Source organism: Acomys russatus, chromosome 9, assembly GCF_903995435.1.
Source record: "Acomys russatus chromosome 9, mAcoRus1.1, whole genome shotgun sequence".
NCBI classification, from domain to species: Eukaryota; Metazoa; Chordata; class Mammalia; order Rodentia; family Muridae; genus Acomys; species Acomys russatus.
In genome coordinates, this window is record NC_067145.1 from 32,825,006 (window position 1) to 32,851,188 (window position 26,183).

General features: G+C 52.5%; 1 protein-coding gene across 1 annotated transcript; it reads right to left on the reverse strand.

Annotated features, from left to right (window-relative positions):
* Window positions 1-958: 958 nt before the first annotated feature.
* Nkd2 (NKD inhibitor of WNT signaling pathway 2) lies at window positions 959-25,451 on the reverse strand. The gene is given in 11 exon segments (XM_051151083.1): window positions 959-1,949; window positions 1,951-2,000; window positions 3,186-3,313; window positions 3,703-3,787; window positions 4,723-4,870; window positions 5,461-5,556; window positions 6,101-6,228; window positions 7,324-7,384; window positions 24,760-24,863; window positions 25,122-25,157; window positions 25,256-25,451. Coding segments are annotated over 11 exon segments (1,584 nt in total). The 5' UTR covers window positions 25,281-25,451; the 3' UTR covers window positions 959-1,226.
* Window positions 25,452-26,183: the final 732 nt, after the last annotated feature.

Genomic DNA, 26,183 nt, shown 5'->3' on the forward strand with positions numbered 1-26,183 from the left:
ATTCCTGTCCAGTTCCTCTGCTGTGGTGTGGGTGATGGAGCCTCACATGTACCATCCCTACATCTATGACAATGGGGACTTTAGTTATGTTGGAAGGAAAAGGGCACACTCTAGTCATTTTGGTATTCAGAGGTTATTTCTAAACTGTGAAGTGACCAGCAATGGCCTTCAGAGGGCTGACAAACCCAGGTCTCCCTGTGTATGTGGGGCCGAGTCAGAAGAGAAATGACATCCACACCTTCAGGAATTCCTTAGAATAGGCACAATGTTTAAGGAGAAAGAGAAGCACAGGGTTGTGTTGTTTCTCAACAGTCTACATAAGCCATGGCCCAGGTAGCCTGTACGGTGCCTAGTGTTCCTGTTATCATAAGCAGCTCTCTGATTTTAGTGTTCTAATTTTTCTTAGTCCAAAAATCTGTTAAGTAAGGAGTGTTACTATGAAGTGTGCATTGACCAACATAAGCCAAGATGACTACAGCACTCACCCTCCACAACATGTACCCGCTGTCATCACCTGCAGCTACACAGTACAGGTAGGCTCACCACAGCTCTCACAAATGTGTTTTAATACAGGGTATGGCATGTTACAGAATGCACATTTTTTTTTTATTATACCAGGAAGGCATGATGCCACCTGCACAAACGCACAAGAGGTAAACAGCTCCCCTTGCACTGTCCTGTTGGTGGAACTACAAAGACCATGGCTTGTTGCGTTTCCCCCACCCTTGCAGTCCTTATAAGCGGGACACTTGGCCATGCTACAAAATGAGCCTGCATGGGGACCTCCAGCATGGTACTTAATCCATCCCATCCCAGCCTGTTTGGGTCTTATCCACATCCATCTAGGATGCTAGAAGCTCTGGAGACCACGCTTCGTACTGCCCAATGGGCATCATCACTCCCTCTGCTTACTTGTGCTCTGTCCAATCCTGGTACTCTGCCTCTTTGTTACGCTTGCCATGTGGGACACTAAGGACATGGTACACTGGCAAACAACCACTTCCTAAAGCCCAGCCCGCTGGCTTTACAATGAATAAACCTCACAGAAAGCTTCGCCTTTTCCATTCACTCCTGGCCTTGTGCCAGGAACAACCCAAGGCACCCAAAGGTCGAAGAACCATAAGGGCACAACGTCTAGACACAGTTCCTCAGACACTGCAGGCCATGATGCAGCCAAAGTAAGAGCAGGTGTGTGTGGACTTTTCTGCATCATACAGGAACACATGTTACTGAAAATCATCAGCTGCATCAAATGGTATCCAAATGGCATGGAGAAGAAGGTATTGTCCATGAATGTCCAGCCTGGTGCCCTCTTGACATCTGCAGCTGGTGTTCTGCCAGGGGATGCGGTACAGTTCTAGGCACATGCCAGCACCTGCTGTGTCCCCGAGGGCATGTGGGCAGAGTGCTTGTTTGAGTGCTAGGATGGGTGAAAAGTGGTGGTGATGGTGATGGTGGTGGTGCTCATGGTGATGGTGGTGTTCGTGCCTCTGGATCACAGGTACCACGTAGCCCTCAGGCCCCAGCATGGGAGGCAGGTCCCGTACCACTTCATGCTCCACCACAGTAGGTTGGCCATGCCCCTTGAGTGGCGAATGACCTTCTCTGCCCTTCTGCCGGTACCGCTTGTGACCATAGGGCTGTGGTGGGGGCTGCGGTGGGGGCTGTGGAAGGTGGTGGCCATCCTGAGCACTCTGGGGCAGTGGCATAGCCTGCAGGCCATAACTGAGTGCTTTCCCTGGCTTACTGCTGCCTGGTGCCCCAAGAGGTTTTCCTGACCCTTTGGGAGACCTGAGGAACTGCTTCTCCTGTCCCTTGAGCCGAGACTGCGCAGCCAGGGCCCGGGCAGCAGGCTCATTGGTTGGTACAACATGCTCAGCCAGGACCTGGGACCTGCGGTGGTGTATAGCGTGAGCATCCGACTCCTGCGATCGGGACCGGCTTGGGAAAGTGTGCGGCTCTGCTGTGATGTTCTTGCCTGGCCTGCTCAGGTGGTGACCCTAGGGACAAGACACAGTGATGGCCCAGAGTAAGGCTTGGGACACATGTCATATCTGCACTATGGGTCTGCAACAGAGGTGACCTTTTGGCTGGTCACAGCTCAGATGGACACATACCCCAAGCTGGGCATGCAGAAGAAGTAACAGCTCAGTCCTAGGCACATCTTACACCATCTGGGATCAGCCCCTCATTAGAGACTCAGTGTCAGTCCTGAAAGGGGTTTGGCCACCTCTCCCCTTGTCCCTATTATGGGTCCTATTAGGGAGATTCTCTACTGCATAGTCAGAACCCTGTCTAGGATATAAGCTGGGGTGACAGAAAGTTGAGTCACATCAGGCGACACTGCAGTGAAGGAGCGTAATTCATTAACATATCCCCCCTCCTCCCCAGCCCCAGACAGACAGAGATCACAGACTTCCACAATAACCTGGTCACAGCTTCATGAAATGCTTAAACCCTTAAGGTCAGCCCTGTGCAGTGGCCTTAGTACATGAGGCCAGCTAGGGTCAAGCTCCCCTCTAAAACCCTGGGAACCCCATCTATCTCTTCAGATGCCCCTATCATCAGAGGATTGACATTCTAGTGCAAAGCATATGGGGCCAGCCCATCCCAGGTGAGGGTCACTTTAGTCAGGGACTTCTAGCCCAGGTTGTCTGAGACAGCTCGGAAAGGATCTTATCAGAGCTACTGCCACAACGTCAGACTCTCAGGGACGCCTAGTGGAGATAGGGGGGTGTGGACCCCAGCTGTCAGAGTGCCAGGCAGGCTGCAGTTCATGATGAATCTCTAAAGGCTACAAGAGGCACAAGGAAGGAACATTGAGTAGAGAGAACTACAAGTGTTTACAGTAACGGCTGCCCACTTCTACACAAGCTGGCAACTCTAGCCTGACACGCCAGCTCCCCCAGCTGGAAGGCTCCTTAACCTAAATCTAGCACTTTTACATCTTCCTTAAGCTAGAGTATGTCTCAAACACATACCTGGATGTTTAAAACCACCTTCCTTTCCAGGCCCCTGCCAGGGACAGGAGGGTAACCCATGAGTCCACAACCAGGCAGAGGATGACGGTAGGGATACCCAAGACCCAACACCATGGGAGTCTCAGAGCCCCGTGCCTGCTTGCACCTTCAGGGAGGCCCTGTACACAGCCGTTAGCTACAGGACGAGAGTCCTCCAGCACCTACCAGGACCAAACTTAGACGTGTAGTTCTCGATGCCAGCGAGGTCTAGGTAATGGTTTCTGCGCTCTGTGTTCTCATCCACACAGTAGGGCACTCTTACAGAGCAGGGCTGGGGATCAACGCTGGGCTTCCTGTGTGGAGCAGAGAGGAGAGGCCTGACCATTTGCTCAAGGCCAGAGCTTCAATCATCATATGGCAGGAGTGTCTGCAGAGGGGGACAGTGCTCTAGGAGGCCTAAGCAGGGACTTTGACATGTACCCACCATCCAGAGAATTAAAGGTCCACCAATTCATTATGGCAGCCTACCAGGACCCAGGATCCCATCACAAGTTTCACAGGCTTGAGTGGCCCTCAGCATTACAGCGCTCTTTGGTCACCTAACTGGCCACAATGGCCCCTGCTCCCTTCTTCTGGAGAGACATGGTGCTTAGCCCCACCCTCGCCCTTCACAGCACCCAAGGTCTACCTGTTTCATCACTCTGCCTGACAGGACATCAGGAGACCTGGCCCCACACCTCACCTGCTATAGGCAGACAGCCTTCTGTCGGCCACTCGGAAGTCCTCTGTGAGCTCACTCTCTGTTCGGCCACGAGTGGGCTCCCGTTCTGAAAGAAAGGTGGTGTACCCTCTCACGCCTCACTCATTTGTTCACTCCTTTGCAATCAGCCATTCACTCATCCCCGACTTACCTGCTTATCCATGCTTCCCCTCAAGCATTCTTCTGCCCGTTGGCCTTATGAATCCATACTTTTTTTTTTGTCATCATATTGTTTTGTTTTGTTTTTTTTCTTTTTTCTTTTTCTTTTTTTTTTTTTAAGATTTATTTATTTATTTATTTTGTATGGATACAGTGTTCTGCACACCAGAAGAGGGCACCAGATCTCGTTATAGATGGCTGAGAGCCACCATGTGGTTGCTGGGAATTGAACTCAGGACCTTTGGAAGGGCAGTCAGTGCTCTTAACCGCTGAGCCATCTCTCCAGCCCCTTTTTGGTTTTTTTTTCAAGACAGGGTTACTCTGTGTCGCCTTGGCTGTCCTAGGCTAACTTTGTAGACCAGGCTGGCCTTGAACTCACAGCGATCCACCTGCCATTGCCTCCCAAGGGCTGGGATGAAAGGCATGCGCCACCCATTGCCCGGCTATCATATTGTTTTTTTGAGACATTGTTTTTTGTTGTTGTTTAAAACATTTGTTTGTTTCTTTTAGGACATTGGTCATGCTATAATGAATGCTGGCCTTGAATGTTTAATCCCGTTGGCTTCCCTAGTGCTTGAATTGGAGGCCTAGACCACTACGCCTTCCGCTATTCATCCATCCACTCACTAAGTAAACAGTTTCGTCCCCTGCAAAGTACCAGGTTCTGTTTGGGTCAAGTGGAAACAAGAAATTTTTGACAGGAAGTGGTTGGGGAAGGGCAAATGTGAAGCCCAAGTTAGGTGGCTGTGGAAGTGGCCCGCCCCTCCGTGTCTGTCTCAGGGGCGGTGCTCAGGGAGATGGCACCATGTGACCAGGAAGGCTCCTGGCATAAGATGCCCTCACCTTGGCCAGTGGGAGGACATTCCTTCCTCTTGCTGGACGGTTCAGGGCTGACAGTTAGCTTCACTCGGAGGGTCTTGCTGCTGCTCGAGGAATGGTTGACAGAGGCATCGACGACCTCATAGATGGTGTGCATCAGGCTGGACATGTCCTGGGACCAACATGACATACTTCAAGGGACATTTCTTCCTTTACTAAGCATATATGCAACCCCTGGCCACAGCAGGCACCTTGGGTCCACTTGTTCCTCATTAGACCTAGATTTGCCCCCAGCATGTCATACATGGCTTAAAGGTGGCCCTGCTACATATCCTTGAAGCCACAACACAACTCTGACTTTTATACTCCAAAATATTAAATAAGCAAACAGAGAAGCTTATCTGATAACACATCACAGCACCAATGTCATGTGGCCAATATAGATGCTTCATTGGCCCTCCTGCTCACAGTTCAATGGAGTAGGGGGCCCTCCAAGGACTCCAGGCTGCCCTGTGAGGGACCACTGGCCCCGGCTTGGCCTGGGAACATCACAGCTATAGAGAAAGGCCATTCTGGACTTGGTAAGGAGCCATGTGCAGTCTGCCAGTGTAAGGAGACACAGTAGCTGGAGGATGTGAAAGTGGGCTCTGCCTCTCCTATCAGAAAAGTTCTCATCGTCTTTTTCTCCAGTCAGGGCTCATTTTGTCTTGGCATTATCTGTCGATGTGTCTACCGAGCGTCTGACACATGTGGGCATATTACCTCTCTGGTGACTTTCCCACTGTTGTCAAAGTCATACAGTGTGAATGTCCACTCCTGGCGGTTGTCTTCTTCCACTGAGACATCACACTGGAGGGCCTGTAGGCAGTGTGCAGGGGTAAGACACAAGGAAGAGCCACCTAGGACTTGGGACTGGGACACCCCCCATATGTAGTCCTCCCCAGTTTCCAGCCAGGGAGGGGAAGCTCAAGGGCGGGTTGGTCTGCAACCCTCAAAGCCCGCCGTTGCCCAGCTCCACCCATGCCCTCCTAGTGCGTGGAGCTCACTTCATGCCTATGACCAGTTTCTCCCTTGTCGCATAGGTCTCTGCTCGTACAAACACTCAGGATCACTTTGAATAAGAGCAATTAGAACCATGTGTTCCTGCTGCTCCCATGCCTGTGGGGTAGGAGACCCCACTACTGTTCCCAGTAGTGTTGGGCACCCATCTGCCCAGCATTGCCAAGGTCACAGCAATGTCATGCAGAACACCAGAGGAGCACATTTTGATCCTGCTTTAAGGCCTCAGAGAAGCTGAGGAAACCGCAGGGCTGGAATGGCCATGGTCCCCATTGAGGGCCACCACTATTCATCTTGGGCCCTAGGCACCCACTCGTGCAGGTGTGCAGGGGAAAGGACTTACGTCAATGTTCAAGTGCTTCTTGCTGAGTCTCAGTGGGCCCTCTCGGCTTGCTGCCTTCTCCCCATCATCCACACTGAAGGGCTGTCCTTGGCCCTCGTGGCCCTCAGACTTCTCAGGGGGCAGCACAACTGAGGGGACAAGAGGAAGTGATGCAAGGGCCTGTCTCATGTGGGTAGCGTGAGGACAGGGGAACTGGGTTGACTCTGCTTTCTTCTGCGTGGCCCTGAGCTAAGAGCCTGCTCCTGTAAATTAAGTAGAGAGTCGAGAGAGGCCTCACCTGGGTTAGCATGCAGCCCATAGTGGCTCCCAGTGAGCAGTCTGTCCCCACTAGGCTGACATAGTACAGATGGGGTGGGAGAGGGACTTTCAAGATCAAAACAAGAGGGCCCTCCACCCATGAGTCCTTAAGGAAAGCAATCCCCGAATCCCCAGGCTTTTCTCCTCATTTTCACGGTGATTTTTCCAATGCCTTCAATCCAGAACCCACTGACCAGGCCACGTGTGGGCTATCTGTTGGCCAAGCAGTCTAGTCTTCTGTAACTCCCAGTGTGGATGGATAAGAAGTTTCTGTGGCTCATATATTCTCTGCGTCTCAAGCTGTGTCCTCAGGAGATGGGCCCAGAGCTGTTGGCCAGGTGTCTGCCCACGTATGAGCTGAAAGGAAGCCCAGTGCCTGACTCCAGCAGGCAATGCTGGGAGCACCTCTGGGCTTCAGCAGATGTCTGAGGATGGATCTACAGGCCAGTGCACTTACTAGTAGCCTGTAAGAACCTATTGCATCTTTGGTGGGACTAACTCCCACCAAAGATGCAGGCATAATGCAGTGACTCAAGTGGAATTCAAGTCACAGGTGGCATGTTCATCAGGACTGCTCCACCACTCCACAGCTGGTGCAGTAAGTAGCCATGATGCTAGCTCAGAATTCAAGAGCCCTGGTCCACGCAGCCCGACCCTCCCTGCTCAGTCCTGTAACTACAAACACAGAATAAACAAGTGTCTGGGGACACTGTGGCTCAACATTTTGCTGCTTCCATCGACAGATCCAAGCTCCCGGCTTGGTAAGGAAGCACAGCTGATTGAGGCTGCTGTTGACTCAGGAGCTAAGTGCTTCTGAGACTAGGAAGCAACTGATCCTGGCTCTTGCATGCCAGCGTCGAGGGTTCTGTGGTGTGAGCCCTAGGGTCAGGGTGAAGTCTGGGAAAATCTGCTGAAACTAGACTCACCTTCTAGGGAGCCCTTGTCCTCCCAGAAAGGCCCATCCTTGAGGTCTCCATTGGGCAGGTCCTGCCAAAAAACAAACAAACAAACAAACAAACAAAAAACAGAGCAACATTATGACCATGTGAGGCTAAGACCTGAATAAACACCAGCATCAGAGCTCAAGAAGCGTCTCATTCTCTGGGCTCACAAACACCAGCCCCTCCCAGCTTCACACAGCAGAATGGACAAGTACCGTGTGCTGGAGTTATTTCCAGGACTGGGCCTCATCGCCTGCAAGCAAAACCCACTTTCCAAGTGGGAATCTCCCTGAACTCAGCCACAACCCTGCTAGCCCACAAGTACGAGGAGCCTCGAGTGCAGGAGGAACCCTATGTGACACTCTGTTCCTGGCCTAGCTTGCAGGGCTTTCCACCAAAGTTGCCCCTCCCCCCCAGTACCCATGGGATGAATTCAGGGTAACATTCACTGGAGCTGCAAAGGGGCCACCGCCTCCCCCAGGGCTGAGCTGAGGAGCAGGGATGGCTGCCAACAAACGCCCTCAGTCCACAGCTGATCTCAAGATCAGTTATGGAAAAAACGGGAAGGACTTCAAACACATCCAGGCGATGTTTAAGCCAAGAAAGTCTGCAGAACAAAAGCTCACATGGTTCTTGTAAATAATCCACAGAAGCGGAGGCTACGAAAAAAGGAAATATAAAATGTGCCGTGGAAGCCATCTGCCATCAAAGGGCCCTCCGTGGCAGGGGAACTCAAGGCTGCCAGGAGTATTTCCCACCAGTTTCCTGGCGTTTCTGTTTGACTCCAGGTGGCTTCAAAGCTTTGAGAACCCTCAAGTAGATGGGGAGCTGGGATAAGACCCCTCCATCTGGCCAGCTGGCATGTCCCTGGGGATAGCAAGGGCCAAAGGATGCTTTTGGTTTGTAGCTGGAGGCAGGAGAAAGCCAAAGTTCCTCAATCTTATATCTCACCCAGAAAGCCAAGCATCCCAGGGACAGTTTGTCACAGTCTCACCCTGTCAGTGACCACAGGAACCAGAAATACCTGCTACCCCATTCCTCACTGTAGAGAACATGGGGTGCCTGGAAGGCTGCCTAGTACAACCTTGTGGGTTCATGCCCATCTGCAGATCACAAAGGACACGCATCTCATTTAGACCCAGAGGATGTTTAAAAACCTGATGTCTTTGGGATGGGATGGGGAAAGCATTCTGTCTCTAGTAGCAAAACCAGACAATAACCATGGAGAGTAGCAGACACGCTCAGGTACATGGGGCAGAGGCAGGAGCGCAGCACGATTCTGGGCAGTGTTAGCTGTGTGAGGAGAAACCCAGTGATAGTCCTACTGAAAGGAGAAACCAGGATAGGCTTGGGGGCTCCTTAGAACTGGCCCAAACCGCAACAAGGGGAATAGGGCGGAGCTTCTCTCTAGGCTTTTTTGGGAGGGGGGCTGTGCAACAGTTGTGGGAAACAACATTTGAGGAGCCCTCACTGCAGGAGACCAAAATGGTCAAGGCTGAATGACTAGGGCCAGGAAGTAGGGGAGACCCCTGCTCATATCTGCGTCATATAAGTACCACCAGAGTCTTTTTCTCTCTGCACCTCCCAACTCATAGGAACCATAAGGGATAGTGTGCGTACACAGCTTGTTCTTAGGATGTCATTTAAGGGACCACACTGGAGAGTACATTAATGAGAAAACCTCCTAATTACTAAAGAGTCTCCTCTACAGCTGCTTATGGTAACATGTGCCTTTCATCCTAGCATTTGGGAGACAGAGAGGCGAGGGACCTCTGTGAGTTTGCAGGTGACCTGGCCTACTTAGTTCCCGGACAACGAGGACTATATAATGAGACCCCTTTTCAAAAAGGAAGAGCGGTGGGGGGAAGCGGGAGTCTTCATTCATTCGCTGATCAGATAACCCACAGACTCAAGGCTCAAAGGATCTGACTTTAATGGGGTGCAACAAGGAATCCGTCCTGCTCTGTGAAGCTCTTTCGGGTCTGCAATGCATAGCGCCGTGTCCTGAGATTGGATGCCTGAGCCTAGAGGAACAGGGAGCAGCTCGTCCCAGCTGAACATAAAACGAATTTCAGGAACGTCTAAAAACCTGATTTGGGGTTTTTCCCCCTTTGAAGCCAGAGTAACTTGAAAAGCTTCGGTTCTAGGTCCTATGAGCTATGGAAGATCAAGGGACGCAAGGCGCCGTGGCTAACGAGTCCTGTGTCTGACTTTAAGTCCAGTGGTTTCATGTCACTGCTGAGAAAACACAGTTACGCAGGGAAACCAAAGCTGGCTGATGGCCAGGGAGAGGGTCTGTGACTTGAGTCACCAGGCACAAGGGCAAGGGGAGCAAATGTGAAAGCAGACATCTCCCGAGCCAGCTGTGCCCACCTTCAGGTGATGGAAAAGCTGAGAGTGGGGAGGATCCCCGAGATTCTGATAAGTCCTGGGACTATTTCTTCCCCCATTAGACTCTTGGTCAGAGAGCTTGAATCCTTCAGGAACAGCTAAGTCTCGTCTTACTAAGAAATTGGTGGGTACTGTACCCCAAGATGGAGATCCAGATGCAAGGCTAGACCTTAGAGTTGCCAGTCTCTGAATTGCTACAGATGCCTGTCACCAGTGTCATACTCCATCCTGTCCGTGAGGCTGGAACTTCTAGCTTTCATGGACACCTTCCATTTCTTATTTGAAAAACAACCTTGAATAACAGATGTTGGAGCCTTAGGTGGGTTGCACGCTTTAAACGCATGGTTGGGTGGGGAAAGCAAGGGCATTCAGTTCAGAAAGGGAGCTAGGGGTTGAGCTTAGTGGAAGGCAGCGTGCTTTAGGTGTAGTGCCCAGCATTGTCAAGAAAAGAAGAAAAATAAAGAAGCTGCTGCACAAACTCTAGACTGGACTGGTCTCCTGGGACATTCCCAAGGCTACAATCATAGGCCAGAGCTGCTATAACTGACCAAGGCCACAGCATCTGTGGGCGGGCCACTGCTGAGACGGTCAGCACACACCAAACCCCAGAACATGAGGATTCTAAACACTAGTCCAGAGGTGGCTGGAGAGACTGTGGATCAAAGGAGAAAAATGAATGTTTGTGGGGTAATTCTGGCCTCTCTCTGGTGATTTAAGTCAAATCTGTCCTGCTTACATAGAAATGTCCTTTAATCTGCCCTGTTTTAGTTAAGTAGAAGATCCAGGAGCTTTAATTACATCATATAAAACCTGTACAGGGCCACCGGCTGGACATGCAGCCCCTCCCCAGTGCAGCCAAGTCCCTGTAACTTAGGCTCACAGGAAAGGCTGTCAAAAGCAGACAACATTACACACCCCTGCTGTGACAGAGTCCAGTGACCTCAGGCCCAGGCAGATTCTCCTGTGTGTCCCACATCCTCCCCCCCCCCGCCCCGTTCACCCCAGCTCCTCTTGAAGAACCAGAAGAACCACATCCTCTGCCAGAACCTCTTGCTCTGGCCTCTGAGAAGTCACTCCTCTCTGGTCAAGCTTTACATTCTCCGTTGCTAGACATTGATGTCCAGGTTACCCCAGGTGTCCTAGCCAGGTCAGCAGGGACCCCAGCTTCTTGATGAGGCTCCAGCGTAGCATTCTGCACACCTCAGTGCCTGACCCACAGGCATCTTCCTCCAGTACTCGCCCTACTCCAGGTGGAAAAATCACCAGCTCATTTTCCGGTCTGTGATGGGTGCTCTCCTATCCACTGGGGACCAGTGTCATGACTGTGGAGCCCATGCCACCGTGGAAACATGACCCATGACTATGGTGACAAGCATCTATGGTATGTCTGGGACTAACTTGTGCTGGTGGCCTATGGAGCTCCTCACCCTGCTACTAAATAAATGGATAGTTTACATCATACACATATCCCCTTTATTCACATCCAAAACGAGGGGTCCACTGTTCTCCACATTCCTGCCCTGTTTCATCACCCCACAAGTTATTCAAGAGGCCGACAAGGCCTCAGGACCAACCCAGGTCATAGTCCTCAAACATTTCCCAGAATTGCCACTGGGTGGCAGCAGCAAGTGGGGGACATTCCCCCAACAAACCTGGAGTCCTAGTTTCCTAAATCAGAGGGCATACTTGGCCTACGGTCAGCACACAGTAGGATCAGAGATGGTGGCACCCACACCCACCTCTGAAGAGGGTCATGTGCCTGAATCATCACGTGCCTGAACCTGCAGTACTTGGGAGACCATACCTCAGCATCTTCCAAATGCCCATCCACCATAGGCAGCTGTAAGACTGAAGAACAGAACAAGCACAGGGCGATGGGCCTCGGGACAGCACAGGGCGATGGGCCTCGGGACAACCATGTGTGTGACCTGTTCACTGCCTGAGGTGTCCTCAGACACAGAAATATGAGAACCCTGTCTCCACTTGGGCCCCATGCAAGCATCCTTTATTCCTGTCCAGGAAACAATCTGGATGTCTAGTCTAAGAAATTCGACTACATCTTCCTTCCTGAAGCCAGGCCCAAGGACTTCTGCTGTCAGGAGAATACAGGCCCAGGCAGAGGAAAAACTCAGGCCTCTGGTGGGAGTAAAAGCTCCCACAATTCCCTATTCTCTGTGACGAAGTACACGTGACCTTCGACCAAGTCTACAGCCTCTAGGCTTGTGGAAGCTCTGGCTCCACCTGCCGATTTTTAAGTTCCCAGTTGTCCATCCTCAAACAGACTGGGATGAAGGGCCAGATCTTGTCAATGTCTCTCTCAGAGATGGGGTGAGATTGTGGGGAGAGACACACAAAAGACTACAGATAAAGTCAGGTAAACAAATACCAAGACAGAAACAGGCAGGGATGGGGAGAGAAAGAAGTGGAGATTAGGCCTTTAGTGGGTACTCTAGGGTAGAGGAGAGAGGAGGAGGTGAGGCCAGGGCAAATAGACTGACACTATCCAGAACTGTGCCCAACAGGGCAGCTGACACCATAGAGCCCCTGCAAAGGGTGTGTGGCCTAGGACATGGTTACCAACTACTAGGATGTATGCTCACTCCCGCATTAGCTCCTGACCATCAGAAAAAAAAATCACCCACATTAACCTCCTAGTTCCCGGCAGACCCCTGCAGCCATCCTACCCAGATGTAGAACTCTCCAGAAACATAAGGCAGAGGCCACCAGGATGACCTGTGGGGCATCTCTGCAGTATTATTTAGTCCTGGCCACTCTGTAAAGCTGGTGCTGGAGCTTGAGGCCATGCTAAGAATAGCTCGCTGGTGGGACGACAGAGCTGCAGGACCTACGTGAGGTTTATGCCATGTTTGTGGGGTCAGACAGAAGGTGGAGGGCATACAGGAGAGTGGCCAGTAGTGCCCTCAAGTGTGGGTTGCAACTACCTGAGGGCTATGCAGAAGAGGATAGGGAGCTGGGAGAACACCTGGGCTTCTGCTGTTGACATGCTGGGTGTGGAATTAATGTGGGCATCACACATCTCAAGTTTAGGGCATCGCCCGTAGACAGACTACACTTGGAGAGCCACAAAGAGCTGTGATGGCCTGCGGTGTCTGAAGCCAGGTCTGTCACAGTACTGGAGCCAGTAGGGTCAGGAGGGAAATGAAGGAAGAGGCTGTAGGGTAGAGATAGGAAGGCTAGGGCCTCTTCTGCTGCAGAAGGTACCAGATGGAGCGAGGACCAGAAGCAGGAAACAGGAGCCTAGGAGGAGACAGTGAGGAAAGTGGGCTGCAGACATCTTTGGAGCAGGGAAGCAATGGATGCCGGAGGGGGATGTGGGGTGGGGGCGGGGAGAGACTAGAGCTTTGAAAGTACTAAAGTGCAGGGGCCTTGCTCCTCTCACAGTTTTCCAGGCGTGGCATCTAGCACCAGGCTCTGAGGAACAATGTTTTCTTAGGAAAAGGTGAGGAGGCCACTCTGCCTGCCGCCAGGGTCTGGAATTCCACTTCCAGGTGCGGGCCGGCTCGTCTGTCTGGAAACGCCTGACCAGCTTTGAAGTCACGTCTCAGTTTCAGCAGCTAAGCAGTTTCAGATGTGACAATCTAGTTTTATGGGCTTAATAATTCCGACACATGTGCAGTAGGGGCCCAGGAGTTCCTGTGGTGCCTGGCGGGTCCTCTGCAGGGGCTGAGGGCCATGAAGCCCTGAGTGCCTGAATCTAAAACAAGCTGTTTTACGGATAGTGAATCCAAAGCCATCCCAGAAGGGAAAACAGCAAGTGCACATTGGCTTCTTGCTTCTTTCTAAGATCTGCAGGGCGTTTTTACTCCACACACTCATTTTTTTCAATTGAGGAAGAGAGTCTAGAACAAAAAAAAAAAAAAAAAAAAAAAAAAAAAATGGAATTTATAAAAGATGAGTAACTGGGAGAGTAACAGGGTTTCCTCACACACACACATACACACACACACACACTCATCCTCCACGGCACTGTTTTGTCCTCCTCCAGGCCAGAGAAAACAAATTTTTCCATTATCGTCTTCCTCGTGTTCCTACCAGTTTCCCAGCATTCCCACCATTTGATTAATGATAGAAGTTATAACTTGGGCTACATTCCCAAGACTCACCCAAAAATACACTGATCCCCAAAATGGTCCCTCAAAGGGCTCACATTTGCTATAGGGATTGATTAGCCACTCGTACCATGGGGAGCAGGCCATCTACTGTCCCCGTGCACAGAGTTCTAGACAGGAGGGAGAGGGTGAATGTGTCGCTGGTGAATGCATTGCAGGATGCGCCTTGACCACTTGCTGGAGAAACTTGTGCAGCGTGAGATGCTGCCAGGAAGGTCATCTGCAAGTGGTCAGCAGCCTCCTTTAAAGTCTGGCAGCTAGCCGGGCGGTGGTGGCCCACGCCTGTAATCCCAGCACTCGGGAGGCAGAGGCAGGTGCATCCCTGTGACTTCGAGGCCAGCCTGGTCCACAATGCGAGTCCAGGACAGCCAAGGCTAAACAGAGAAACCCTGTCTCAAAAAACGGGAAAAAAATAAAATAAAGTCTGGCAGCTAAGACTCTCTACCTCTCAGTCAGAGAGAAGGGTTCAGGTGACCTGTGTCATCTGCATTAACCCACACAAGTGGAAAGCAGAGTGCTGCCAGCTCCATACCTCAGCAAAGAAAGGGGGCTCCACATCCTCCCAAGAATCCATCTCCAACAAAGACATCCACAGAGGACCCACCTTGAAACACAGTACTGTCAGCACACGCATTAAATGCATGAGTGTGAAACCTGTACACAAGCATGTCTGTACTCACTGCACATGCAAACGCACACAGGTATGCACACATACGCATGCACACATATGCATGCACGAACACAGGCATGCATATTTACCCGGAGAATTAAATAGCCATAAGCATGCTGACTACTTGCCTTGTTTTCACTCTCAGCACACTGAGGCTGTTTTTGGTTTAGACCTCAGCGTTCCACAGTCACCTTGCCAGTGGTCTACACCTGGGCATGCTGACACTACAACTGTCCTTCACAGAAAATGATGACCAAGGGCTGGCCAACCTTCCCTGATGGTTGACTACTCATGGGTCACAGGCCACAGAGGTTGCAGAGTAACAAAATGGAAGCCACGCTCAGCTCATCTGCCAGACTCGCTTGGATGAAGGTGGACTCTGTGGACTTTTAACGCAGACCCCACACAGATCTCTCCACCTCCACTCTTACTCAGGAGATCACCGGACATCTTTGTTTCCTTTATGTTTCTCCTTTCAAAGGCAGATTAATTCCAAAGCTGGAAGAGAACCCTAAGTTAGCTTTTGTTTTACTTTAGAGGGTACTGTGTGATGTGGTGTTCTTACGCGAGATAAGCAGGCTGAAAACCGGCGCCAGGCCCCTGGGGAGCTCACAACTCAGGAAAAGCAATAAATGGCGTTCATTTTTGTTAAGTGCTCTCTGTAGAGCTCTGTGGAAACATACCCTTCGCTGGCTCTGCTGCCTGGCTGGGCTGTGGAGATCAAAGCGGGCCTCATAGCTACCCTATCTGGCAGCAGCTGCACGAAGGCCTTAAAGAGAAAAAGGACAAACCTTGGTCCTCCAAACCCACCCTAAGGAAATTTAGTGGGGTCCCTGTTAACAAACTTGCAGTGTGGCCTCTTAACGAATAATACTGTTTTAGAAATGGTACCAGCTCCAGGCAGCTGAAGGCCGCACAGCCGCAGGGAGAGCTAAAGGGAAGCAAGCCCAGGGTCATCCAGACACAGAAAAAAGCCTGGACATAGCAGGGGCTCCTGGGATATGAATGAGGTCCAAGGGACTGGCTAGCAGGCCGAGGATATTCTGGCTGCCAGGACTGAAGATGGCCAGGAAGAGATGAGAGCTCTGACCTGGTTACTTTGCCCACCAACCATGGGCAGAGATATGGGTACCCACTGACCCCTCACTGCTTAAGGAGCTCCAACATACACACACATACATGGGTGGGGGGGAGAGGGAGAGAGGGGCAGAGGCTCCTGTTCAGTCCTTTATGCATCACGAACAACACGAGCCCTGAGACCAAGTCCAAAGAACCTTCTGGGCAGCTTCTCCTCCCTACAGATGAACTGATCCCCTCTCTGTCAGGATGTGAATATACAAAGCCAAGCCAGTGGCCAGCTCCTGCTGCCTTGCCATGCCTGGGAGGGATGGGGTCCCTAGGGTCTCCCCACAGACACTTCTGCCCCCTAAGGTTATCAGATGGGGTTGGTTCCTCATTCTGATCATGTTCAGCCACAACCGACTCCACCACAGCTGGCTACTGCCCAAAGCCCAGCCAGCCGCACTGAGGATAAAGTACCAATGGGATATTTTCCCAGAGCCAACACCAGCTGTGTTTTCAAGGAAGCCCAAATTGTTTGAAACAAGTCTGAAGTAAAGATAAGAGTTTATCCCACCTCCCTGCTCCACAGCCATGGAGTGGGTTCCAGAATCCCCCATCAGGCCAGCTGCAGGGGGGTGGGGGAGGGGACAATGAACCTCCTCAAGGGCTCCCTGTACCCTTCCAGCTGTTATGTCTGTCCTAGACAGTAAGTACCCTCCTGGAGCCACAGGAAGGTTGGTACACGTCTTTGTTTACCATAGCTTCTAGGAGGCAGGCCACTGTCAGTTCTCTGTATATACGTCCCCTCTTTCTGGAATGTGTGTTGCTTACTCTTGCCTTGGGCGCCTTTGCACTGTCAGGGCCCCTGTGATGTCAAGGCTGCCTGTCCTCTGATGTCCACACCAGGGCAGTACCCTAACCATCTAGTACACTCTCTGCACCGTGCAGGAGCCCTTGTCTGGCTTCTCCTTCAGCCTAGGAATAGCTGAGGTGAGCAGGTAGGCAACCCTGGGGCAGAACAGCAGTTCAGGAGTGCTAGGGGGATATGGGGGACGGGGTGGGGGTGGTGGGACCTCAGGAGCCTTTCACAGGTTAGGGTCCACGCTCCACGACTCAATATAGCATGACTCAGTGAAATGCCAAGTCCCACTGTCCCTGAGTTGCCTCCTTTCTAAAGAGGTCTCGGGGCAGAACAAGCTCAAGCACATGGGGTCTGTATCCAGGTTGAGTACCCTCCTCTCCTTCTCGCCTCGTTCCGAAGACCTTTCCTCTTTGACCTTTGACCTTTTCTCTTCAGATGCACCCTGATGTGGCTTTTCTTACCTGCTTGGAATACATTTCGCTTCTCTCCCAAATACTTTCTTCGCATCTTCCTTACCTCCACTCCGGTCCACACAGGTTAGGCTGCTAGATGGTGCCTGCTGCAGCTTCTATTCTGTTGTATGTGTCCCAGGACCTTCTAGGACCTTATGTTGAGCTATGTCTACCCTCTGTAGTGTCATCCCATCTTTTTGGACTCTGCACTATAGGAGCTCCGCTCGGGCTCACCCACTTCTCCCTTTATTGCTCACTCACCAGTTGTGGTCTTCTGGAACCCACTGCTTCCTGGGCACAATTCTGAAACATATGGAGTGGCCCCCCTGCCCCCATCTTTCCAAGGAATTTGTCAAAGCAAGTATAGCGTGGTTTCTCTTTCCCCCCTGCCAATCTTTCTTGAAACACAATGCCACCTGCAGATCAGAACTGGCTCTCCCAAGCCCCGGGGAACTAGGCTCCAGGACTCCCAGCAAAGGTGAGGCTGACCTAGTGTTGATGGAAACAGACAGCAGCTCCATCTAGTAAGTCACTATAGAGTCTGAGGGCTGACCCTGCTGGCAAGGGGGTAGCAGCTAACAGAGACAGAGCATCAGGAAAGAAGGACAGGCCAAATCCACAGACACTCCACTAATCTGGGAGACCGGTGGGTATGACTTCCTGAACTAGGCAAGGTACATAGAGGGCTCTGAGAGTACACACACATGTACACACACACACACACACACACACACACACACACACACAAAACAGGAGGGGCAAGGGCCAGGGTTGGATGGAGCTTTAGAGACTGATGTACAGTCTAGCTAAGGTGCCCAGTCAGCCATGGGAAAGGAGGACTAAGTGGGCAGGGGACACTGAGTTTTGGGTGAGCAGCCAGGACTTCCTTACCAAGAGCACAAACAGGACAGGAAGGCTGTGAGTGCCACTGTGCAGGGTAAGCAGGAGGGAGGGGAAGGGTCTGGCCAGTCCACCTGTACTCTGAGTCTCTCTGGGAGAGCACTGCAGGGCCCTGCAGTGAGGGTGGCAAGAGAGAAGTACTATGTTGCCAGGTGTGTGTGGTATCTGAGCAGGTTTTTCCCCAGTCAGGATTCAGTCAGGCTTTCACTTTGAGGAGATACAAATATTTATTTCACTTCTGTGGCAACATCAACTCTGGATCTCCACATCACAAGCATAACAAAAGCTAGGAGGGTCTTGCCACCGCCCCCCTCCCCACCAGACAGAGGCTAGCAGAATCTAAGATTCTGGGGACAAACAGCAGAAAGGTTATGCTTTATAACACACAGAACAGCCTTCACAGAGCTCTGGACACTGATCCACCAGGATGCCTAATGGTATGTTAAAATAATCTCCATTTGAATTTCCGTATTAAAATATTACATGCTTTTTAGCTTCTCTGATTTCAGGGCTCAAAACTAGCCACGGCTAACTGAGAAGATTCTGAGGAACAAAAGTAAAACAAATCCTCCCTTCTGGCTGCTGGGCTTCGTTGCCATCAGTGCATTCCAGCTGTGCGTGGCAAACAGGATCGAACAGACCCAATTTGTTCAATGTTGGCATGAAGGGCTGCCAGCCGGATGCTGCCAAGTCTCCCATCAACATGAAAGCTGATTACAGCACACGCCAGCCCAGCAGTGGGTGTAGCTTGCTGTGAGGCAGGTTGGGGGCCAGGAAGGGCTTTTTGATCACTAACAGGCTTATCTGTAAGTAGCAGCTCCAGCAAGCCACTCTTGCCCCAGCCAGTGCTGTGCTTCTGCCCAGGATGGTCCTGAGCATTCAACAGGCCATATGTGTGTGCCTGGTGAGGAGGCCGGCACATGGGATTATCACTCTCACATCTCATAGCCTGAGACAACGTTGTCCTCTTTGAAAGTAGCCGCCCATGTTCCAGGCCAGGCTTCCGTGCTACCTGGCACCAATCTCAGTTAATAAAACAGAACAAAGTCTAAGGATGACCCACCATCACCACTGGGTGGCTCAAGAGGAGCCCACTTGCTCTGCCCCATGCTGGGTGTTCACAGTAGACAGAGGAGCACTCATGTTTTGACAGCCCAAGGATAAGGACGGAAAGCTAACCGAGCAAAGGGCTGGGAAGGGGGCGGGGGCTGTGTGGATCACCTTTTCACTTGCCACCTCCAGTGTGTGGTGCCCAACTTGAGGCACACGTTCCAGTGACTGGAGCTATCCCACAGCCCCATGCTCTTCCTGAATCTATGGCCACCTGGGCCCCACCCAGCCCTGCTTGTCAGCATGACTACCAAGTACTTGACGGATGACGCACATGAACAGTGTCCCAGTAGGACCAGACAATTATTTGTAGCAGGAGGGCATATCCCACCCTTTCATACCAGGGTGGGGGTTCAGTTTCTCACAGAATCCAGGAGAGATTCTGGGGGCCTGCCCCACAGGCTTGCACTCCGCCTGCTTCCAGGGTCCTTCTGCCGAAGCACAGAACTGATTTCTCAGAAATGTTTGGGTGGGAGGGATGGGGATCTCGGGTTCAGGACCCCCCTCTTGCAAGAAGAAAACTCCACCAGGAGACTATAAAGGGAAGGCAGACATGGAAGTCAGAACCTTCCAGGCACAACTGTCCTGAGCTGCTTTCCTGTGCCTCGAGTTCTCCTCAGAGCCGAGCCTTTGTGAAGGAGCCAGATGACATGGGGACATGTACCATTCAGTGCTGTCCGCATAAGAGCAGGCCACAAGATCACCCACAGCAGCTCCATGAACAGACAAGATCACCATCCAATGCTAACCTCACCCTCAGTAGTACAGCATGCAGGCAGGGGCTGTCCACGTGGGCTTCCCACAAACACTCCACAGAGACACACACACACAGCTCTATAGACCTCCTCCATGTCCAGTCAGGACATCGGCCTTCATGAGCCACTGTGGGTCAGCTTCTGCATAGTCTCCTGAGGTGATGCAAGCCTGTCCTCATAACCCAGAGACTTTCTGACACAGGCAACATTCCTGGGAGCCCCTCTTAACTGTAGGAAGAACTGGTCTATATCCACAGGGCTCAGCTTTCCTAAGCACAAGGCTGACCACTGTGCTTCCTAACCACATGTGGGTGGTCCTACTGCATGTTGGCAGGGCCTGGCCAGGATGAAGCACATGAGACAGCCTCTGCCAAGCTCCTACACCCTATGCTAGACCCTCACATCTGTCCCTTCATCTCTCCTGATATGACTATGAGATGTACATGGCCTCAAGGCCACAGGAAACAAGCTAAGCTGAGTGCCAGAGACATGTGGAGCAGGCCACAAGGCCTGGCCACATAGCTAAGGCATAGCATGGAGGCTGGGGCCAGTTTGCTGCCTCCTGATCATAGGGAAAAAGTCATGTTTTAGTTGGTCCTGGAGTGGGCCTCCCAATGCTAGCTCTGACCAAGATTTCGACAACCTCTGTGCGGATGACCAGTGGGTACCGCTGATGTCACTACTGAGAGGCTTGGGACTGGAATCATGGCTCTACCTTCTAGTTCTGGCTTACCAAGAAACAGAGGCCACCAACCCCCATCCCCGAGGCTACAGAGCAAGTGGCAAGGGATACAGAAACACACACAGAACGCACAAAATTTCCACATATAAATTACTCAGCCATGAGTGGAACTGTAAGGAGATAACCTGAGTTCTGGAGAGGTCGTGCCATTTGCCACAGTGGCCCATCTGCTCACAAGGCCAGGGGGAAGCCACTTCCCCACTTTTATTAATACTTCCAGCAAGCCAAAGCTTTAGCTCCCTCAGTCGCAAAATGAACAGCTGTGACTTGAAGCTGTCTCAGAAACCTAGATATGACAAGCTACCCGGGTCCAAGCCTTAGTCCTAGCTGTTTGTGAAATGCCTCCAAATCCAGTGGCAGCCTGGGGAAAAATGCCTCATATTCTCAGAGCTTTGACTTTATATGGTGATGCTTTTCCGGTGCAGAGGTGCCCCCAGCAGAGAGCATTTGATGATCTTCCTGGGAACCTCTCAAAGAAGCTGAATCCCAGGAACAACCTCCAGTGACCAAATTGCACAGGGAGAGTCTGTGCCGGCCAGCCCTATTCCCTAATGTAGAAATCAGGAATCTGCCCCTCCAGCCTCTGTGGCCACAACCCTAACTGTGGCCTCATATGCTCAGTGTCCCAGAGCTCCTGTCATAAGACACCAGAATACTAGCCAAACATACACTGTCCCTCAGTGGCAGAGTATAGCAAAGCAGTCTCAAGGCCTCCCACAAGTACCAGACTGGGTCACTGATACACTGACTGCAAGGCACCTGGCTAGTCCTTGAGGCCTTCACCCCTGAGGTAACTCTAACATCTCTGCAACACAGGGATAGCCCAGTGGTCTGTGTGTCCCTTCCCTCCTCTGTTTAGCTCCATCTGTATCTTGGGAGGTGCCTAAAAACATGGTTCCCAGCTCCCTCAGGTTGCCTCCCCTCTCCTAGAGGCAGTTCCTGCAAATCAGTCAGGTGGTTCCCTGAGGCCTCTGCTAATTCTAATCCCCTTGGGTAAGAACCACTCAGCTCACTCATCACAGGTGATGCGGGGGTCAGTCAGACACCTGCAAATCCAGAAGCATAGAAGGGGCAGGAAGTCAGTGCCATCTGACTACTTGACCTTGAGGATCCTCAGTGCTCCTTGAGGTTGCTGGTCCCCCAGGCTTGTTCCCCCTTGATGTTCCTACATCAGAGTGAGCCCCCAAGCCCCTATGCACTTGTGTGCCAACATCTCAAGAGTCAGACTGGGTCCCAAAAGCCAAACACAGAGGGCACAGGAAGAATAAGGAATAACAATGGTGGCAAGCTATCCCTCTTTAAGTCTGGTACCTCCCTTCCAGCTGCTCTGTGGGCAGTCCCAGGGAAATATTGCTTCTTCTTGGGGGCTATAGAGCTTAGCAGCTGAGGAGGAACCATGATGTCCCCGTCATCGCCCCGGAGCTCCATATCCCCCCTGCAGATGTCTTATGGTCCATGTGCCATGCTTCTGTGTCAACCAGTATTCAGGCTGTGACAAAAACATGAGTTTCTCAAAGGCTAACATCTCCCTAACAGAAGCATGTACATTTGCAGATAAGGCGGCTCCTGGCCCAGCTCCAGTAAATGACCAGCCCATCCCTGCCACAGCAGGAGCAGCAGAGTTAAGGGGCTAAGGCTTGACAGCCAGCTCCAGAGAATCCTAGCCAGAGAAAAGGAATCAAAGGATGAGTGGGCAAGCTTTCCACTTCTCAGGAACCTGTGGATGACATGAGGATGAGGGCTGATAGGTTTTGCTAGACGCCAAGGTCTGCACAGTGGATTCAGCCCCCAAAGGCACTATAGGGACTCGCGTATCTTACAAGGTTATCCATTTCTTTCTGAAAGGCATAGCATGTCAGCACACAGAGAGTGGCCATGTAAGTGTGGGTGGAGCTGGTGAGTACCATTGCGAAGTTCCAGTTTGCCCAAGACAGCCAGCCACACATAGCCCTCAACAGGCTAAGCAGCGTGTCCTTCCTGTTTGCAAATACGGACAGCTGTAGAATGGCCAGAAAGCCATGGACACAGTTCTTGGTGGCCTCCTTAACTTACACACAGGAGATTCCCTCAGCGTCAAGTAAAACCCCACCATTAGAGTGAGCAGCATACTCCTTCCTCGGGCTCAGTGAAAATCTGTGTTTAATTCACGACAACAACAAAACAGTGACTCTTGTCTTCTTAGTAATTTCCTGCCAGCCTCAGGGGGAGCTGGAGAAATTAAAGACAGTCTGGTGGAAGAAGTGACACACATAGGAGACTATCCTGTGTGGAGCCTCAGCCACTTTGAGCAAAGCCACCAACAACTGCTGGCTGAACTACAACCCCATCGGTACTGTCTCAAAGCCTGTGACCACAGTCGTTCTGATGTCACATGCTTCTCTCCAAACCATCACTTGGCCATTGCTAACAAACCCATACCCCTCCTCCATATCCCCGCCGGCAAGGAGCCACACAGGTGCTGACCCACAGCAGAGCTGCTGGCAGTAGCAACGATGGCCACTCGAGGCAGACTCTAGTGGTACCCAGGAGACGTTCAGACGGACATAGATGCATAGATCCATACAGCTCAGCAACAGAGTCAAAAGCAAGTCTGCCACGGACCTGTCACAAGTCACTGGGGGTTGGTGGTACGGAGTGTTGTGTAGCATGATCGGGCTGGCCTTCCTCAGGACACAGCTCCTGGGAGGACATTAAGTTGAACAGAACTCTGGGGACTGTGAAAAGAAGGATTTGAGAAAGGACACAGACCCAACACTGACTGTCTGCACTGACTGTCCAGACAGAAGAAACAGTGTGAGGACAGGGTCCCTACTAGACCTGGGCAAAAGCTGCCTAGCGCAGCTCAAGCGTCCAGGCACAAAGGCAGCAATGCAGCTTCAAGGTACCTGGCCCTAGTGAGGGCGATGGCTGGCCAGGAGCCATAGCTAGATAAGGAAACCCCAGGAAATCCAGTGTTGTTGCTTAGAGCTACTTAAGCTGGTCCAGTCCTCCTGAGACCCTGCTCTTCCCACTTTAGAAAGGCCTTATCATAAAAGGACAAAGCTGAGAGAAACAATGCAGAGCCAGAGCCCAGACAATGAGAACAAAACAGAAAGTGGCCCAAAGTGCAGTATTCACAGTCCTAAGATCTCAGCTTCACTTCAGTAATTCCACAACAACACAGGAAGCTGTGCACTCGCTAGGGGAGATGCTCTGGCCCGCACACTCCAGTGACACACACATCCTCATCAGCTAAATTGTGCCCCATTCCGAACGAACACCACTGCTCTCAAGTGGGGATCCCGAGGGCCGAGCCTAGGCCTGCTGCTAGGGAGAAAGAGCCCAGGCTTGACAGCTAAGCGGCAGGGCCAGCCTACATGCTCTCCCATGGCACAGACAGGTTCCCAGAGACCAGCCCCAAATTTGTATCTCTGGCTAACATGCATCTGAGAACTAAGCTGCCACCAAGAATTCCTCAGCAAATGTGAGCGGGAGCAAGATGGACCTGGGCAGCTCTGGATGCCTGGCCTGGCCTCCTCTCCCAGAAATGGCCGGGACATAGCTATTTGGAGCTCCACTTGGACCCACAATACACCAGCATACCCACGTTTAGGGTCACAGTGGATCATCCCAGGAAGCACAGATCCAAACTCAGATCAGGGCCACACAAAGTATTCACAAACACCCAGAAGTTCCTCCTATCAACCTCACAGAGCTCTGGCCATTAAAGAGGCAGCAGAGGGGAGCCAGTTGTAGAAGAGCAAACACCAATTACCCTCTTGACGGTAGATATATGGGCGATTCATCAAAGCTCCACTACATCTCACCCCAGGGGCCTTGGCCCTCCCTGAGCAGTTCTCTGCTCTTACACAGGACACTTGGATAACCTACTCTCAGAACACTGGGTAACACTTGTAGTTTAGGGGCACAGTTTTCCCACTGCCCATCTGTCCTGGGGGCGGGGGCTGTGGTCAGCTCTCTAAAAGAGGTAAGGCAGGGGTAGCCCTTAACTTTTGACAACTTCACTGTGCAAGGAGCATTCACCAAAGGATGGGGGTGGTCCCTCAACTCCTCAAGTCTGGAATACTGAGATCATGGCCTCCAGCTGAGCCCCATCTCAACTTAACCAGCTCCTCCTGCCTGAGGGGTGGAGCCACCAGTCCACTCCAAACTTAGGGCTTGGGGATTTCAGTGCCTCCACCCAGCCCCCTCTGGGTGCCAGATGCTGGGAAGGGACAGGCTATCCTGGCCAGCCATCTGAGCCGTGCCTTGTGCATCTCCCAGTGGTAAACAGGCACAACTCGGGCATATCTCCTGGTACTACGAAGCCGGTGGTTGCGCGACCCCGCCCACCTCCCTGCCACCTACCTGCTTGTCCCGTGCGCGATGTTCCACGCCGCCGCCCGCGCGCCGTTCGGTCTCTTCCGTTCCTTTGCGGCCGCTCGGGTACGCAGACACCACGAAGCTGTCCCCTGTGGCCCGCCCGCAAACGCGGCGGGAACCACGGCACCCACGGAGAAGGAAGGAAACCGTGAGCCTCGCAGGGTGCGCTTCTGTCCAGCCAGCCTCGCGGCGCCCACCCGGTCAGTCCCCAGAGCCCCAGGGCTACGGGCATCCGGAGACTCAAGGCGTGTCCCACCCGAGGGCGCTAGGCAAGGCACGCCCCAAGCTCGGAGCTCTGCGCATCCGGCCCCGGGGCCGCCTCGCGCCCTGACCGCGCCCGGACTCACCTTCGGGGCTCTCTCTCCTCTTGCAGGCTGCTGCGGCTGCGGCGCGGCGGGAGGACACGGGGAAGAGGGAAGGGACAGTGAGTGGCGGCGCCCACCCGCGCCTCCCCGCCTCCCGTCCCCGGCCCGCTCCTCACCGTGCTTGGACTGAAATTTCCCCATGTCGTCGCCCGGCCTGGACCCACCCTCCCGCCGAGCTCTCAGGTGTACGTCCGAGGTTCGAGCCCGGGGCGCGTGAAGCGCGCGCCAAGAGCGACTCGTGGAGCCTGGATCCGGGGTGGGGCAGTCGGGCGAGGCTTGGCCCGGCAGCCGGAGACAGCGGCGCGGGCAGCGGCCGGGCTCCCTTTGAGCGCGCGCGCCCGCGACGGGGCTTTAACATCGCTTCTCGCAGCGCCCCCCGCGGCCGCGGACCGTAATACACTGGACCGGAGCGTCTCCTTTACACTGGGACTTTACTAGGCAGGCGGTTGGGAACCCACGCGATTGAGTTCCACCACGCTCCACGCAGCCAAAGAGACTAGCACAGGGAACCTGCAAGTGCATTCATGGCCTGCAGTAGACCCCAGGTTTCTTGCTCTCTGAGGTTTCTTGTAGGGGACAACCTCCACCCCTCACCAAACTTTGGTCTTGAGATTCCAGTGTTAGAATCCTCCTCTGGAAGAGAATCCTGGGGTCATGTAGGTCTTAGAGATTCTTCTTGATTCCTTTGGCTGGAAGAGGGCATGTTTAGACACAGGCTGGGTGTGTGGAGGTGGGAGTGCGGAGATAGAAGGCCACTGGAAGTTCCTTTCCTCCCACACTGATGAAGGACCAGTGCTACCCATCAGTGTGGACTGGCCCTGCAGCCTTCCCTTTGACTTTGGCTGGGGTAGGGTCCTTGCTGGTCTTGTGGTTGGTCCATCTGGCTCAGACCAGCTCCTCCGTAGCTGGCTAACCTCTCAGTCTCCCTTCTTCCTTGTTCTTTCTTGTTCTCTGTCCTGCTTATCTTCAGAGAGCTCTCTCTCCCCCCTTCCTTGGGCGCCAGCTTGTTCTGGTGCTGTTTCTCTGCTTGGCTCCCTGCTTTAC